General features: G+C 61.3%; 1 protein-coding gene across 1 annotated transcript; it reads right to left on the bottom strand.

The window, feature by feature from the left end:
* Positions 1-478: 478 nt before the first annotated feature.
* On the bottom strand, positions 479-2,864 carry CCDC188 (coiled-coil domain containing 188). Its single transcript, XM_036353595.1, has 9 exons — positions 2,331-2,864; positions 2,046-2,153; positions 1,776-1,880; positions 1,605-1,661; positions 1,456-1,515; positions 1,271-1,335; positions 1,035-1,083; positions 754-803; positions 479-665 (listed from the first exon to the last, which is right to left on the bottom strand). The coding sequence occupies exons 1-9, from the start codon at positions 2,862-2,864 to the stop codon at positions 479-481; spliced, it is 1,215 nt and encodes a 404-aa protein (XP_036209488.1).
* Between the last annotated feature and the right edge of the window lie 12,948 nt (positions 2,865-15,812).

Genomic DNA, 15,812 nt, shown 5'->3' with positions numbered 1-15,812 from the left:
ATGTGCGAGGTCTGAGGTTCAGGCTGAGAACCCGACCCCTGATGAGGGTGGAGGCCTGGGGATGCCCAGTCCTCACTCAGTGGAGACCCTCCTGGTCATACCCTCTGCTCAGGGCCCTCTTGGTGCCAGGGGCAACCTGGGGGCTTGCTGTGGAGGGGCTGCCATCCAGCAGGCAGGTAGGGCATGAAGGCCGAGGGGGGGTGCCACCCTGAGGGACCCCCACTTTAAGATTAGCTTCAGGATGCAGTCAGGTTCCCCCCATCTCCATGGAGACAAGCTCAGACGCTGTGTGTGTCACCACTGTATGTCCAGCCGCAGGTCCAGCCCTCCGGACAGACCCCGCCGCCACCCTTCTCCGAGGCTCTTGGCAGGACGGTGTGCACGGCAGTGCTGTGGGCAGGGGCTGGCTCGGCTGCTGGGCACCTGGGGCCGCGCTGGCCGCCTGGCCTCCTCCTCACTGGGGCCTCTGGGCCTCCAGCTAGAAGGGCAGGAAGTCGTCCACCTCGAGGCGCAGGAATGGGCCCAGTAGGGCCCGGAGCTTCCAGACTGCAGCGCGGCTCAGCAGGGGCGGCACCAGCCCCTCGAAGGGTGTGGGGTCCACCACGTACACGTAGGCGGCGGTGCAGGCCAGCAGGGCGCCCAGCAGCAGCCTCAGGGCCAGCAGCCTGCGGGCGGCGGTGGTCAGGGGGCAGGGGCACCCGTAAGGCAGCCCCGGGGGACTGGACTCTGCCCACACACTCATGCACCACCTACCAGAGCTGGCCTTTGAAGCCCTCGGAGCATCCCAGCTGTGGCAGCGCCTTCTGTGGGGGGAGCAGCCAGTCAGAGCCTGCCCTTCCCTGTGGGGTCTGGGTGCTGTGTGTTTCTACTCCCCAGGCCCAGGACGGGCACCTGCAACCATGTCTACCCGGTGAATCTGACCACGTAGCTCCTGGTGGGGCTCCCACCCTGGGGCCTCTTCCACTGCAGCCCACCTCTCCCCTCCCCAGTTAGGGCCGTCAGGGGGGGAAATCGGGAGAGGGGCGGGGGCTTACTGATATGCACAGGTCCTTTCTTGCCTGGGTGCGGCACTGGGCGCGATCCCTGGGGGAGGCGTACAGTCAGGGCCATGGGCACTCCCTACACCAGCCTGGCACCACCCCTGGTCTGGTGCCACGGAAATGGGGAGGGGTTAGGGATTGGTTCGTCCCATCCTGAACAGGACACCTGCACCATCCCAGCTCAGTGAGCCACCCTCCCCTCCCCCCCAGCCCCCGACCACACACATCACCCCAGAATCTCCAGCTGAATGTCTTCCATCTGGTCTAGCACACCCCGGATATCCTTCTTGAGGTTCTAGGGGACAGAGGGGCTCAAGAGTCCTGTACCCCTGACCGATCGCCCTGCCTCCCCCCTCCCTCCCCCACTCATTTCCTGCCTCTCCCACCTTCTAGGTATTGCTCTTCGGGGACCTACCTGGAGCCCGGTGGCCTGGTTGTTCAGGGCCATGTGTACCTCGGCCACACCATCCCACACCTGGTGGGGCGAAGGCTAGGTCAGGCCCCAAGGATGTGCCCTACCACGTGGGTCTCCCAGCACCCCTCCCACCCTGGCCAGATGGGCACCTCGGTAATGGCCATCTTCTTCCTCTCAAAGGACAGTCGGATCTGCTGCAGCTCATTCTGGGGGAGGAGCACAGGATGGGCATGGGGGCGGGGCCACCGGTGGTCAGCTTCTCCCTCCTCCACCCACCTGGGACCTTCCCCCATCCCCCAGGGCCCGTTCCAGGTGCCCACCTGGGACTGCTGCACGAAGGACTCCTCGCCCCGGCACAGCTCCCGCCGCAGCACCTGCAAAGGTGCCCTGTCCTCCAGGGGCCTGGTGCCAGCCTGCTCACGGGGCTGCGGAAGAGCCCTGGGTCAGCCTCAAGGTTGTGGGCAGCCTCTGTGGTCATGTGGTCATGGACTACTTGGGATCAGGAGTGGAGGGTGTGGTGCGTGGCGTCGCAGGGTCCATCCTGACAGTAGCCGAAGTCCTGCTGGACCCTTGCTGCCGCCATTACTTACCCAGGTCAGGGCTGTGCAACTCGAGTGCTCCGGGCACAGTGGCAGGAATTGCTGCCCCGGTCCCAGGAGGGCCCCCAGCTGCTCTCGAAGGTCCTGGTTCTGTCTTTTCTGGGAGTGGGAGGCAGAGAGATGGATGGGGCTGCCCATCACAGCTATTTCTTGGGCAGGAGACAGAGGCAGCCCAGGCCTGGGGCTGAGGAGGTCCAGCAACAGCTGTGAGCTCATTGCACGGACAGGTGCCAAGCCTGGGGCCAGCCCCGCGGCCCTGGCTGGTGCCTCACTCACCAGCTTCTGGTTCTCCTGCTCCAACTGTAGGAAGGACTGTTCGGCAGGCCCCAGGGGCCCGCTCTGGAGCTGGGAGGAGGCTGGCCTGGGTGAGGCTGGGGTCCCTGCCCCCGGTGACAGGTGCTGGCACGGGAAGGATCTGGGCCCTGAGCTGGGGGCTCCCTCCTGCCTGGATGACCCCTGCTCCCTTCCTGAGTGCAGGGACCAGCCCCATGCCAGCCCTGCCTCCATCTGTCCTGGCCTCGCCCCTGCTGGGTCTCGTGGTCTCTGCCTCTGCATCTCTCCCTCTTCACTTGCGATAAAGCCCCCAGGTCCTTCACTGCCTACGCTGGCCCCCCCGCCCCCTGGCCCCGGGGCTGGGAAAGTTCCGGAAGACTCCACTGAGTGAGTGGAGCTGAGAGGCACCAGGCAGGGCCACCTCACAAACCCCTGGCAGGGTGGCTCGAGGCATCCTCCATGGCTGCTTGAAGTTGAGGGTTGGGAGCATTGGGGGTGGGAGTGGCCATAGGGTCCCAGGGTTTTCGGTCCCTCCATACTTCCCTATGACCCCTTCCTGACCCTAGGTCCAGGCTCTGGCCTGGCCAGACCTACCACCCTCTGACTGAGGCCCTCCAGGCATCACAGCTCACAGGTCCGCCTCAAGGCGTTTGTCACAAAGGCCTAGACACAACTAGGGAGGTCATAATGGGCGGGGTGGTGGCCAGAGCCTGGCTGGCAAGGCCCCTCCCACCACGCACCCCTGTCCCTGAAGTGTCCTCCCCTAGTCACCCCTTCTGCATCTTCACCCCACTCACCCTCCCCACCCCACCCACCCCACCCACTCACCTTGACTATTTTCTTAAAACGTAGAACATAATGAGGACACACGGTTAAAACAAAATCAAACAACAAACAAGGTGTCTGGTGGGACCCTCCCGCACACCTCAGTCCTCCCTGCTGCCCCAGCCCCGACGAGGCTGGTCTGGTCGGCGAGATCCTTCCTGGGGCGGCTGCATGTCCCCGACGGGCGGCACCGTGACCTGTCCTCCCTCCCCACGCAGAATAGGTCATCCCATAGCCTGGCATTTTTTACCTAACACATCGCCAAGTTTTATTTTATTTTCAGGTTTTACTTATTTTTAAATAAAATAATTTATTGAACGTTCACTTTAACGATCCCGTCAGGACCACTGTTCTCCTCTCCTACAGGTGGGGAAACTGAGGCATGAGGACATTTAGTGGCTTGCCCGGGGCCACACCCCTGTTCAGTGATAGGATGGGATTGGAGCTAGCTCTTCACCGCTTCGGGGGTCTGGTACCCACGGCGGAGCATGTGTCCAGTGGTGGAGCCCGATGGGCCCCTGGTCGGGTCTCCATCCTTCTCTCCAAGGTTCCATCACGCCGTCGGTGGGCCGCACCTCCCCCCCCCCCCCACCATCGGGGCCCTGTTTCCATGACCTCTTTCTCCGCGCCCTCCCTTGTTTCAGGGAAGTGCATCCTCGAATAACATCCTCCAGAAGGTGGATCAGAGGAAACGCGAGTCCCCGTGCAGCAGCAACAGCCACAGCTGCCTCCTCTCCTGTGCGCCTGGCCCTCTGCAACCTGACTGTGCCCTCCTCACACCAAGAGACAGGGTTCTCGCCCTGGCCAGTTTGGCTCAGTGGATAGAGCGTCGGCCTGTGAACTGAAAGGTCCCAGGTTCGATTCTGGTCAAGGGCACATGCCCAGGTTGTGGGCTCGATCCCCAGTAGGGGGCGTGCAGGAGGCAGCCGATCAATGATTCTCTCTCATCATTGATGTTTCTATCTCTCTCTCCCTCTTTCCTCTCTGAAATCAATAAACACATATTTAAAAAAAAAAAAAAAAAGAGAGAGAGAGACAGGGTTCTCTCTTCACCCTGGACTCTGGACCGGCCTGGGAACCACTGGGCCAATGGGTTCTTTTTTTTTAATATATATTTTTTATTGATTTCAGAGAGGAACGGAGGGGGGGGGGGGAGAGAGAGAGAGAGAGAGAGAGAGAGAGAAACATCAATGATGAGAGAGAATCATTGATTGGCTGCCTCCTGCACGCCCCACACTGGGGATCGAGCCCGAAACCTGGGCCTGTGCCCTGACCGGGAATCGAACCGTGACCTCCTGGTTCTAGGTCCGACACTCAACCCCTGAGCCACAACGGCCAGGAGCCAATAAGTTTTTAACATATTGGCAGTTGGGCCTGACCTCTTGCTGCTCTGGGGACCCTCTGGGGTGCGGAGGCCTTGCTATAGCATCATCGTCACGGGGACAGAGGCTCCGTCATCTCAACCGGGGCCCAGGGGGCCCTCGAAGAATGGCCCCGAGGGCGGCCAACTCGCCGAGCCCTGGGCTGAACCGCTTGTCTTAGCCGCGATGGTTGGGCATGGTCTGCCGCATGGGGATAGATCATGAGGCCCCTCTTGGGTCTGAGAGCATCTTACTCTGCCCTCGTATTTGTTGGGTGTTTTCCCACAGGAGTTCGAGGCGGGCCCGTGGTCCTCGGCGCTGCGCGAGCAGCGGGCTTGGCTGCTGGTCTTTTAAATCCCAGCAATCTGGGTTTAAGTTGACGATGCATCTCGATTGTTCTCTGAGAGCCCCCGTCCTTTTTTTTTGCGTTTTGCGGAGCGTCTTGTTCTATTTTAGGAAGGAAGTGGGTTTTGTTTCCTTCATTCTTTCTATTCTCTCTGTGGTTCATTTTCTCTATTTGTTCTTGGGACTTCCTAGTAGACACTGTCCTCAGATGCCTGGCTGGCCCACCCCTGTGCAGGGAGGAAGGGAAGAGCAGGCTGGCGCCTCACCCAGCCCCCTGCAAGGCAGGCCCCTGACTGTGGGCAGATGTCTGCTTGCTGCAGCTAGATCTGCGCGTGGAGCGGGGAGGCTTGGCGAGTTTGTCTGAGCAGTCGTGTGTCACCTGCTACCCCTTCGAGGTGCTGGGTAGTCACTCCAAGCTGCCCCCTAACCAGCCCCAGGTTCCTGCCCTGCCTCATCCACACCCAGGCTGCCCTGCGAAGTCAGCCTCCACTTCCCTTCTGAAGTTTGTTGAAATCCCTCGTCTGAAGGTGCCTCTCCCCTGTCCTCTTTGCCGGGCGGGTGGATATACTGCAGGGACGCCCGGTGTGGGCTGCTCACCAACAGAGGAGGTGAGTGCACAGTCCACTGGCCGTGACTGGCTGACACACGTGGGCCCGGCCCCAGGGGTCCCTGCCGTGTCTCCAGGGCAGGGTGGCCTCTGCAGCCCTCAACGGCAGGCTCTGGCAGGGGAGGGGTGTGTGTGTGGGGGTGAGCCGGGAAGCATGGGCCTGGAGCCAAGTTCAGGCACCAGCTGCCCTCGGAACTGCCGGCCGGGGGTCTGCTCAGCCACCCAGAGAGGAAGGAGCCTCCCCCCCTCGCCCCCCCCCCCACCGGTGGCCTGGGCCCTGCCACTCCTCTCTAGAATCGCACGGGTCTCAGGCTGTGCTCCTTCGGGAGAACTGGGGGTGGGGGCCAAGGAAGGCCTCTTGGCTGACATCTGAGGTGAGGCCGCCATGGAGAGGGGGTGTCCCAAAGCCCTGGGTGGCTGGTGTGGGGGAGAAGGTGAGGTGGGGGCTGCTGCCTGTACTCAGTGCCCCTGGGCGCCTTCAGATGCCAGTAGAGCCTGGAAAGGCGCATGGGGAGAGAGTCCTCATGGACACTGGTCCTCACAGACCCTATAGTAACAGCATCAGTACCACAGGCAGCCTGGGAACGGGGTTTGGTGGCGGGGGTGGGGGGGTGGGGGGGTGGGGGACGGGGGGGGGGACGGGCGGGTGGGGAGAAGGGGGTGCCTCCTGTCTCCCCGGGGGCATAGGCCAAGCTGAGAGGCCAAGAAGCAGGGGCAATCTCTAGCGGGTTTGAGGAGATGCCTGGGGCTCCTGGGTGACACAGGAGCCTCGGCCCCACCCCTTGCAGCCTCCCTCTGCCTGTGACCCTGGGATTCCTCCCTTCCTGGCCTGCGAACTCCGCGCTGCCTGACACACCCACACCCTTACCAGGCTGTGTCCCCGAGTGGGAGGCTCAGGCCCAGCCCTGAAGACCCACTTTCCTGTGACCTCCCTTCCTATCCCCCTCCTGGTGCCCTAAGCTGGAGAAGGCCCCAAGGGACAGGGAGTTGGGGCTCTCAGAGGGAGAGGGTGCTGGGGGTCCATCGTGGTGGCATTTCCCAGAATGGGGACAGATACGCTAATGTATGCAAAGCACCCCGAAAATCATGGGGGTCCTGCATGGGGGTAGCTCCAGGATGGGGTCCTGGGCAGGCAGGATTGCTGGCCACAGGTGGAAGGTTTGGCTCCTGCACAGGGCGGGGAGCACCAGGCCATGCCCTGCCGCCCCCCTCCTGCCCCCTCCCCCCCCAGCCCACTGCCAGGTAGTGCTTTACCCTGCCTGGCCATTGCCATTGCAGCTGCTTCCTGCCTAAGTTGCTGTGACCCCCAGTGGCCGCCGGGAGCCAGGGGCTCTTAAGCAGGCCTTGGGCAGGGAAGAGGGACAGGAGGCCCACCCCTTCCTGCCCTTCTCGAAGCACGCCTGCCTGGATTCACGGTGGCCTCGGCATTCGATGCCCCGCGCTCATGTCTGAAGCTGAGAAACAGGTTTGGAGCAGATGGAACTCGGGATCACTGGGCCAGCCCCTCAGGAAAAGTCCCGTCTCTGTGCCTCCAAACCTGGGTTCCTGGCCCAGACCCTCCCCCTCTAGTCCTCAGGGCCTCCTTGCGTGTCCCTGAGCCCCTCAGGCTCCCTGGAGCCACCTGGGCTGGGGGTCCCCCTTACCTGCGCTTTCAGGCTATTCTTGACCCTCAACCCCCTGTCAGAGCCAGGGGATGAGCTGTCCTTTGCGCTGCGTGTAACACACAGTGGGCGACCCGTGGCTCGGCCCATGGTTGTTTTGCACCTACCAGGTACCCCCAACTCACTCAGCCAGGAGGATGGGCAGACCCACCGGGTGTGATGGTGTGAGAGCCGGGGCAGCCTGGGGAGTGCCCACCCCATCCCAGGGCCAGAGGGCAGGCACACGCCTTGTTCTCTGAGTGCCGGGTGGCTCCCCTTCCCAGCCTGTGGGGCAGCCCTGCAGGATGGAGAACTGGCTGGGTGGGCCCTGGGCGTGGGAGTGCAGGTGAAGGTCAGGGGAAGGTCAAGGGCTGTGCCCTGAGGTGCTCCCAGAGTGGCCCCATTTCTGAGGCTGAGATGGGGGTCATGCTCCTGTGTCTGCCCTGTCCCCGTGTGGTGATCCGCTCCCAGGGCACGGGCCATGGCAGGCCATTTGTTTTCCTTTCCTGGGTGACTCTCTGAAGGCCGCTGCTCATTTTTTATTTAAGGATCAGGGAGATAATAGGAATGTCAGGGAAATCCTCTCAGGGGCACACAACACCAATAAATTACCATCAGCTGGGGCGCCGGGGACGCCAGGCCGGGAAGGTGGCTGTGCTGGGTGCTGCCAAGGCTCCAGAACGGGTGACTGGACGTGCCCACCCCTGCATGGGCCCAGAGACACCCCCCCCACCTTCCCCTGCTTCCCCAGAGGATCCCAGCCAGGCAGGTGCACCCACTTCTCAGCATCCCTATGCTCATCTGTCCCTGTTAGACAGACAGTGGTGCCTGGGGAGCCAGCATGGCTGGGAGTGACTGATGGTCAGTGCGAGGGCCACCTGACCAGACCCTCACTGGGTCCAGAATCCAGGATGCCGGCCCACCTTGCTCTTCACTCTCTGGCCCAAACCAGCTCTTGCCGGGAGTGGACAGTGCTGGGCCATGAGCTCCGGGGGCCCGTCCCTGCACCCAGGAAACAGGCCCAAAGGGGTTGAATGAGAGACTGGGTGCCGGGTGAGGGGCAGAGACCTTGAGTGGCCACAGGTGGCTGGTGTCCTAGTATCCCTTGGCACCAATGAGCTGGGGCCATCAGAACTGAGCGTCCTCGTCCTCCCTGGGGAGGCCACGGTGTGGGTTCCAGGATTCACCACCAGATGGCGCCACAACCCCGCAGACTGGCTGCAGACCGTTGGACGGAGTGCCCCTGACAGTCCCCGGGATGGAGGAGGAGCCAGGGGTGGGTCAGCCCTGACTGGCGCTTCCAGCAAGCCAGGAACAGTGCTGGGGTGGGGGAGAAGCTCCCACCCAAATTGGATCTGTGCTCAGCTTGTTGCTTTCACCCCACTGTTCACATGGGACTTACGCTGGCACCCCTCAGGGGCCCCTTGCCTGTCCCCTCCCAAGGGGCTGGGGCTCAGGGTTGGCCGGCCCCATGTTGTCTTGTCTGTCAGTGGGCAGCTGGTGTGAGGGGCTTTCACTGTTGGGTCCTTTGTTTGAAGGTGGGTCAGCCGAGTGCAGCCTGCGAACCCTCGCAGTGAATTCAGTCCACAGACGGGGTCGGCGTCCACCCAGTTACCCACCAGCCCACCCAGCAAGAGGCACGATAGCTCACCCCCTAGCTAACTCCAACACCACACCCACCAACCAGCTAGCTTACAAAGTGGCCAGTCAAACAGCTGGTCACCCCTCCCGCTCCCTGCCTGCGTGGCAGCAGCTCCCCGAGATGCCACGAAACCCCTGGGTGCCCATCTCAGCCCGCTGGCCAGTTGGTTCCCTGGAGTCAGCTTTGGCCAACAGGAGTGGGGGCAGGGGTGAATTCCTGCTCCCTTCCCACCAGGCCTGGTCACTACTGGCCCTCCGTCTGGCCTCAGGCCTGGCTTTCTAGGATTCCAGCTGGCCCCAACCTACACCATCAGCCAGCTACTCAGCAAAGGAGCCTGCTGCCCTCCCCGCCCCCCAAGCCCAGGTGCGGCTGATGGAGCGCCTCTCGGGCAGACCCAGCCCGCTCAGGGCTGCGGGATCCGCAGGTGCCTATGGAAGGCAGGAGGCATTCCCCTTAGTGAAGCCCCGAGAAGCTGATGAAGGGCAGTCGCCCCTCGCTGAGGCGCCCTGAGCGCCGCCTTACAAGGGAGACATTTAATTTATCTCAGGAACTGGGTGCAAGTTATAAAAATGGTAGTTTCTTGGAGATTCAGTGACATGTTTTCATTGTTATCCTCGGTAATCAGGGGATTGATGAGAACCAGGAGGAGGACGGGGGCTGTGTCTGCCGGGGCCTGAGCTGCCTGGCCTCAGTGTTCCCAGCCAAGAGGGGCCCATCTGGGGCCCTGCTGGCTTGGTGGGCAGAGATGAAGCGTCCGTGTGGTTGCCAGGACGCCCACTCCCCTGTCCAGTGCCCTGGGCTGGGCATAGTTTATCGCCAGAGGGCTCTGTGGTGGGACAGAGGGGGAGCTCCTTGTGGGGTTCGGGGTTCGGACCTGATGTCCGCCCCCCACAGGCGGTGTCTTGGCTCTAAATAATGTCCCCGGAATTAACGGTGCCGGCAGCCAGCAGCACAGGTGATTGGAAAGGGTTTTATGGCCCCGAGGGTGGCATTGAACTGGCACTGAGACGCAGATTTCAGAGATGGGATTTTCCTCCCGGCAAAGGGGCACGTTTCATGCTGATTACAGCGCAGATCCTTGCAGCCCATCACCCGAGGCTTGCAAGCACCTGGGGGCTCTGTCGGGACCTCTGGGCCTGGAAGTCGGGGCTGGGGTCGCTGCCAGGCCATCTAATCTCATCAGACCCTGGCGATGAGATTGGGGGGTGGGTGACTCCACACAACCAGGGGCCAGGGCGGGAGAGGAAGCCTCAAGGGAAGGAGGGGCTGGCCTGGCTGAGTCACATAAGGAGGGGGCCAGAAGGAAGCCCCCAGCCTAGAGGGGGGGAGAGGGGGGAGGTCTTCCTGGGATCAGCTCCCAGAGGCCTTCGACCAGCAGACTCCGGCGGGGTCTGTCCTCTCCTGTGGACGCGGCCGGGGTCTCGGGCTGAGCTGGGCTCTTGGCCTCAGATCTGGCTCTGCCGCCCCTGAAATCCCTTTTCTGCCTGACTCTGAGGCGCCCAGGGTCCAGCCAGGCTGGGCAGGAGCAGCCCCCGCCTCCAGCAGGCCTGTGCGGTGCCCCCGACTCCACGGGTCTTCAGAGCTCAGGGTTCTTAGAATGGGCCTGGGGGCCTGGGAGGAGGCGCACGGCGAACCCCTCGGGCTGTTTGAGGTCTGTGGAGGGCAGGCAGGGGAGGCCCCACCATCCACACACACACAGGTTGTTGTCACAGGCCAGCAGCTCCCTACCTCCCACCACAGGGACATGGACCATCAGCCCGGGCACCCCTTCCCCCCGGAGTGGGGGGGCAGGCAGCTGCCTCATCACCCATTTTCCAGGTAAGGACACAGGTTCATAGGGGCAAAGGGCTTGTCGGGGGTCACACAGCAGGTGAGTCAAGGGCCTGGGGGTACTCAGAACCACCCCCTCCTGCCAGGGTCTGGATTGTGACTGTGTCCTGGCATCTAGGGGTGAGGGCCCGGGCCTGACCAACAGGTGGGGGCTGGGCCAGGGAGGAGGCGGGCACCGCCCTGGAGAACATAACGGGGTCCACCCCCAGGGGGAGGGGGGTGAGCCCTCCCTGCTCCGCCCCCCCAGGGCTGCAGCCGTGATCCTGACAGGAGGGGCGGTGCCCAGAGCCTTAAAGTGCGCTTTCCTAAGTCATCACCTTCAGCTCACTTACAGTAAACACTAGGCTATTTTTTCTCTTTCCAATAATTGGACTTATTTATTTTTAACTAAGATTAAATGTTCTCTGTGAGTTTAAGATATAATGCTGTCCTGTCAGGCCTGGTTAAATCTTTCTCTCTTGCCTCCCAGGCACCGCCCACCAGGCAGGGAAGGGGCCGCAAAGATGTTGCTTCTCTGGAAAACTCTGGGTTCTGGAAAATAGTTTTCATTGTCACCATGAACATAACCATCATTTCCATAACCACCGTCATGATCACCTCCATTTTCACCACCACCACCACCACCTCCATCACCACCTCCACCATCTCCACCATCACCACCACCATCACCACCACCACCATCACCACCACCACCACCACCTCCATCACCACCACCACCACCATCACCACCTCCACCACCTCCACCACCACCACCTCCACCAGCTCCACCACCACCACCTCCACCAGCTCCACCACCACCATCACCATCACCACCTCCACCACCACCATCACCACCACCACCACCACCACCACCACCTCCACCACCTCTACCAGCTCCACCACCACCATCACCATCACCACCTACACCACCTCCACCACCACCACCACCACCACCACCACCACCACCACCACCTCCACCAGCTCCACCACCACCATCACCATCAACACCTACACCACCTCCACCACCACCACCACCACCACCACCACTACCTCCACCTCCATCACCACCTCCACTACCACCACCACCTCTACCACCACCTGCACCACCACCACCTCCACCAGCTCCACCACCATCATAACCATCACCACCTACACCACCTCCATCACCACCACCTCCACCACCACCACCTCCACCTCCATCACCACCTCCACTACCACCACCACTTCCACCACCACCTTCACCACCTCCACCACCTCCACCTCCACCACCACCACCTCCACCACCACCTCCACCTCCTCCTCCACCAGCTCCACCACCACCACCACCATCACCACCTCCACCTCCACCACCATCACCACCTCCACCAGCTCCACCACCACCACCACCACCACCTCCACCACCATCACCACCTCCACCAGCTCTACCATCACCACCTCCACCACCACCACCACCATCACCACCACCACCTCCACCACTACCATCACCACTACCACCATCACCACCACCACCACCTTTACCACCACCACCACCACCACCACCACCACCTCCACCACCTCCACCACCTCCACCACCCCACCACCACCACCTCCACCACCACCACCTCCACCTCCATCACCACCTCCACTACCACCACCACCTCCACCACCACCTGCACCACCACCATCTCCACCACCACCACCACCTCCACCACTTCCACCACCACCTTCCCACCTCCACCTCCACCACCTCCACCTCCACCACCACCACCTCCACCACCACCTCCACCTCCTCCTCCTCCAGCTCCACCACCACCATCACCACCTCCACCTCCACCACCATCACCACCTCCACCAGCTCCACCACCACCACCACTACCACCACCTCCACCTCCTCCTCCACCAGCTCCACCACCATCACCACCATCACCACCACCACCACCTTCACCACCACCACCACCACCACCACTATCACCACCTCCACCAGCTCTACCACCACCACCACCACCATCACCACCTCCACCACTACCATCACCACCACCATCACCACCACCATCACCACCTCCACCACCACCTCCACCTCCTCCTCCACCAGCTCCACCATCACCACTTCCACCACCACTTTCACCACCTCCACCACCACCACCACCACCACCACCACCACCACCTCCACCTCCTCCTCTACCAGCTCCACCACCACCACTACCATCACCACCATCACCACCTCCACCACCACCACCTCCACCAGCTCCACCACCACCACCACCACCACCTCCACCAGCTCCACCATCACCACTTCCACCACCACCTTCACCACCACCACCACCACCACCACCACCTCCACCTCCACCACCACCTTCACCACCACCACCATTACCACCTCCACCACCACCTCCACCTCCACCACCACCATCACCATCACCACCTCCACCTCCTCCACCACCTCCACCACCACCACCACCTCCACCACCACCTCCACCACCACCTCCACCTCCACCACCACCACCACCACCACCTCCACCTCCACCACCACCACCACCACCACCACCTCCATTACCACCACCGTTACCACCAATCTCTACCAGCATCACCTCTATTACTACCATCATCACCTCCACCTCTATGACTACTACCTCCACCTCCTCCCACCCCTACCCCTACCACCACCTCCACAATTACCACCTTTACCACCACCACCACCACCACCATCGCCATCACTATGATCAAATCTTTGGCACTGCCTGGTAGGGCTGCTCCCCCATTAGTGTGTCCTGGGCCCTGGGCATGATCCAACCCTCTCTCCAGCTCCCTGTAGGGCCCCCGAACACCAGACTAGGCGGGTGGCCCACTCCAATGTCCACACACAGCCTTATGTCCGCCAGCCTCTCTGAGACCCATGGGTTGGGGTACACCCTGGCACCAAGGCCAACGGGGAGAGTTGCATTGGGAACACTGCCAGGTGCCCTCCACATAGCAGGTGCCCACCAATGGCCCTGCTGTCCCCAAGTAAACCCCAGCTTCCAGCTCTGGGCTCCTCAGGCCTCACTGACCACTCAGCCCCACTGAGTCTCCAGTGTCCTCAGGAGCTCTGGCTTCCATTGTGACCACTGACACAGGAGGGCCACCAGGAGCCTCTCCTGGCGCGCACAGGCCGCTGTGAGGACAGGAAAGCAGTGCCTGCGGCTGACTGCGGCCGGACCCTCAGTGGGGCCACAGCTGGCATGTGGGTAACATTATGTGACCCCAGCGACCTAGCACCACGGTGGGTGCGAGCTCCCAGCTCACTTCTCGATATTCTCAGCAAGTTGACGTGGGAAGGCCGCCCTGTGGACGCCGGGCCCTGGCCCCTCCTCCCTGGCAGTGTTCTGTGGCCCTTCCTGGCCTGCTGTGCAGAGAGCGTCCACCATCCCCATCTCACAGCTGAGCTCAGAGGCTCAGAGGCAGGAGACTGGCACAGACATGTTCTGGCCACCTCGCCGAGTGGCAGGCTCTTCTTGGTTGACACTTACTGAGCCACTTCAAACCAACGCCCAGCTCTGAGCCCAAGGTCAAATGCCTTGGGTGGGGCTCCTTCTCAGGCCCTAGGGCAGCGGTTCTCAACCTGTGGGTCGCGACCCCTTTGACGGTCAAACGACCCTTTCACAGGGGGCGCCTAAGACCAGCCTGCATATCAGATATTTACATGACGATTCATCACAGTAGCAGCATGACAGTGATGAAGTAGCAACAAAAATAATTTTATGGTTGGGTCACAACATGAGGAACTGTATTTAAAGGGCCAGAAGGTTGAGAACCACTGCCCTAGGGCTGTGGTAGGCAAACCGCGGCTCGCGAGCCACATGCGGCTCTTTGGCCCCTTGAGTGTGGCTCTTCCACAAAATACCATGTGTGGGTGCACACTTACAGTGCGATTGAAACTTCGTGGCCCGTGCGCAGAAGTTGCTATTTTGTGGAAGAGCCGGTATTTTGTGGAAGAGCCACACTGAAGGGGCCTAAGAGCCACATGTAGCTTGCAAGCCATGGTTTGCCAACCACGGCCCTAGGGGATTGTCCCTGCTTCACCCCAGGCAGGAGAGACTATATGGAGTGCATTAAACTCGCTTGTGTTTGGGGAAATATCCTATATAATAAAAGCCTAATATGCAAACTGACCAAACAGCGGAACTACTGGTCGCAGGGGGTGGGGCTGGCGAGGGGGTGGGGCTGGCAAGCGGGTGGCACCAGGCCAGCCATGGCAGGTGCCAGTGGGCAGAGGGAGGGGACGGCGATGGGGGGTGGGGCCTAAGCCATCTGTCAGACATCCCCCGAGGGCTCCTGGTCTGCAAGAGGGCGCAGGCTGGGTTGAGGGGCTACCCCCCCTCGCCCGGAGTGTATGAATTTTCATGCACCGGGCCTCCAGTTAACAATGAAAAATCTTAAATCTTTGTGACACTCCGATGGCCAGATAATTAATATAAGCGCAGATAATAATTACTTAATGATTAACAACTATGCTTAATAGTTTCCAACATAATTGTGATAAAGAGAAAGTTAAATGAAAAACCATCAAAATTGCTCATGCCCAGCACAGTTCGGGCACCTTGGTGCTGGGGGGTGACTCTGGGGCACCCCTGGGCTGCCCATGTCCAGGACCTGCACCCCAGGGGCAGGTGTTTTCTCCATGCGGAGGGTGAGGACCTCACACCCACCTGCAGAGAGGTGGGAGTCTTGCCCAATCACTGGCCAGGTAGGCAAAGCCTGTTTTCCTTCCCGGGGGGTGAGGGGGGAGGGCATGTGGAATAGCCATAGAATTGGTGAGTGGGTCCAGGACTCTCTACCCCGTACCTGTAGGTGTCCTGGGCCTCAGGGCTGATAGGCAGGGGCATCTTCTGCCTCTGAGGGCCAGTCCCTGGTCCTCCTACTGCCCACAGCCCCTCTGGGAGCACCCATCCACCATCAGATTTACCCTGCCATGCCCTTGGGATCTGGCCCAAGGATGCTCTATCCATCAATTCTCACTAAAGTGTGAGTGGTTGCTCTGTGCTGCCCTAAATTTCTAGGCCTGCAGTCTGATGAAGTTTAGCAATGAAGCCTTCACCTGCAGGAAGAGAAAGAGGGCCGTTCCAGGCAAAGGAGGCCTGGTACCCGCTGCCCTGAGCCTATGGACTTGGCCAACCCTGGTCAGTGGGTCAGAAGATGCCAGGAGCCCTGGTAGGGGCAGGATTTGGGGACCTGCTGACCTTCACATGAATCGGTTTTTTCTGGTCCTGGTTCCTGGCCCCATCTGGCCAGACTCAGCTG

The sequence above is a fragment of the Myotis myotis genome, unplaced genomic scaffold, assembly GCF_014108235.1.
Source record: "Myotis myotis isolate mMyoMyo1 unplaced genomic scaffold, mMyoMyo1.p scaffold_m19_p_20, whole genome shotgun sequence".
NCBI classification, from domain to species: Eukaryota; Metazoa; Chordata; class Mammalia; order Chiroptera; family Vespertilionidae; genus Myotis; species Myotis myotis.
The sequence above is the reverse complement of the archived record's forward strand: the minus strand, read 5'-3'. Positions and strand labels throughout refer to the sequence as shown.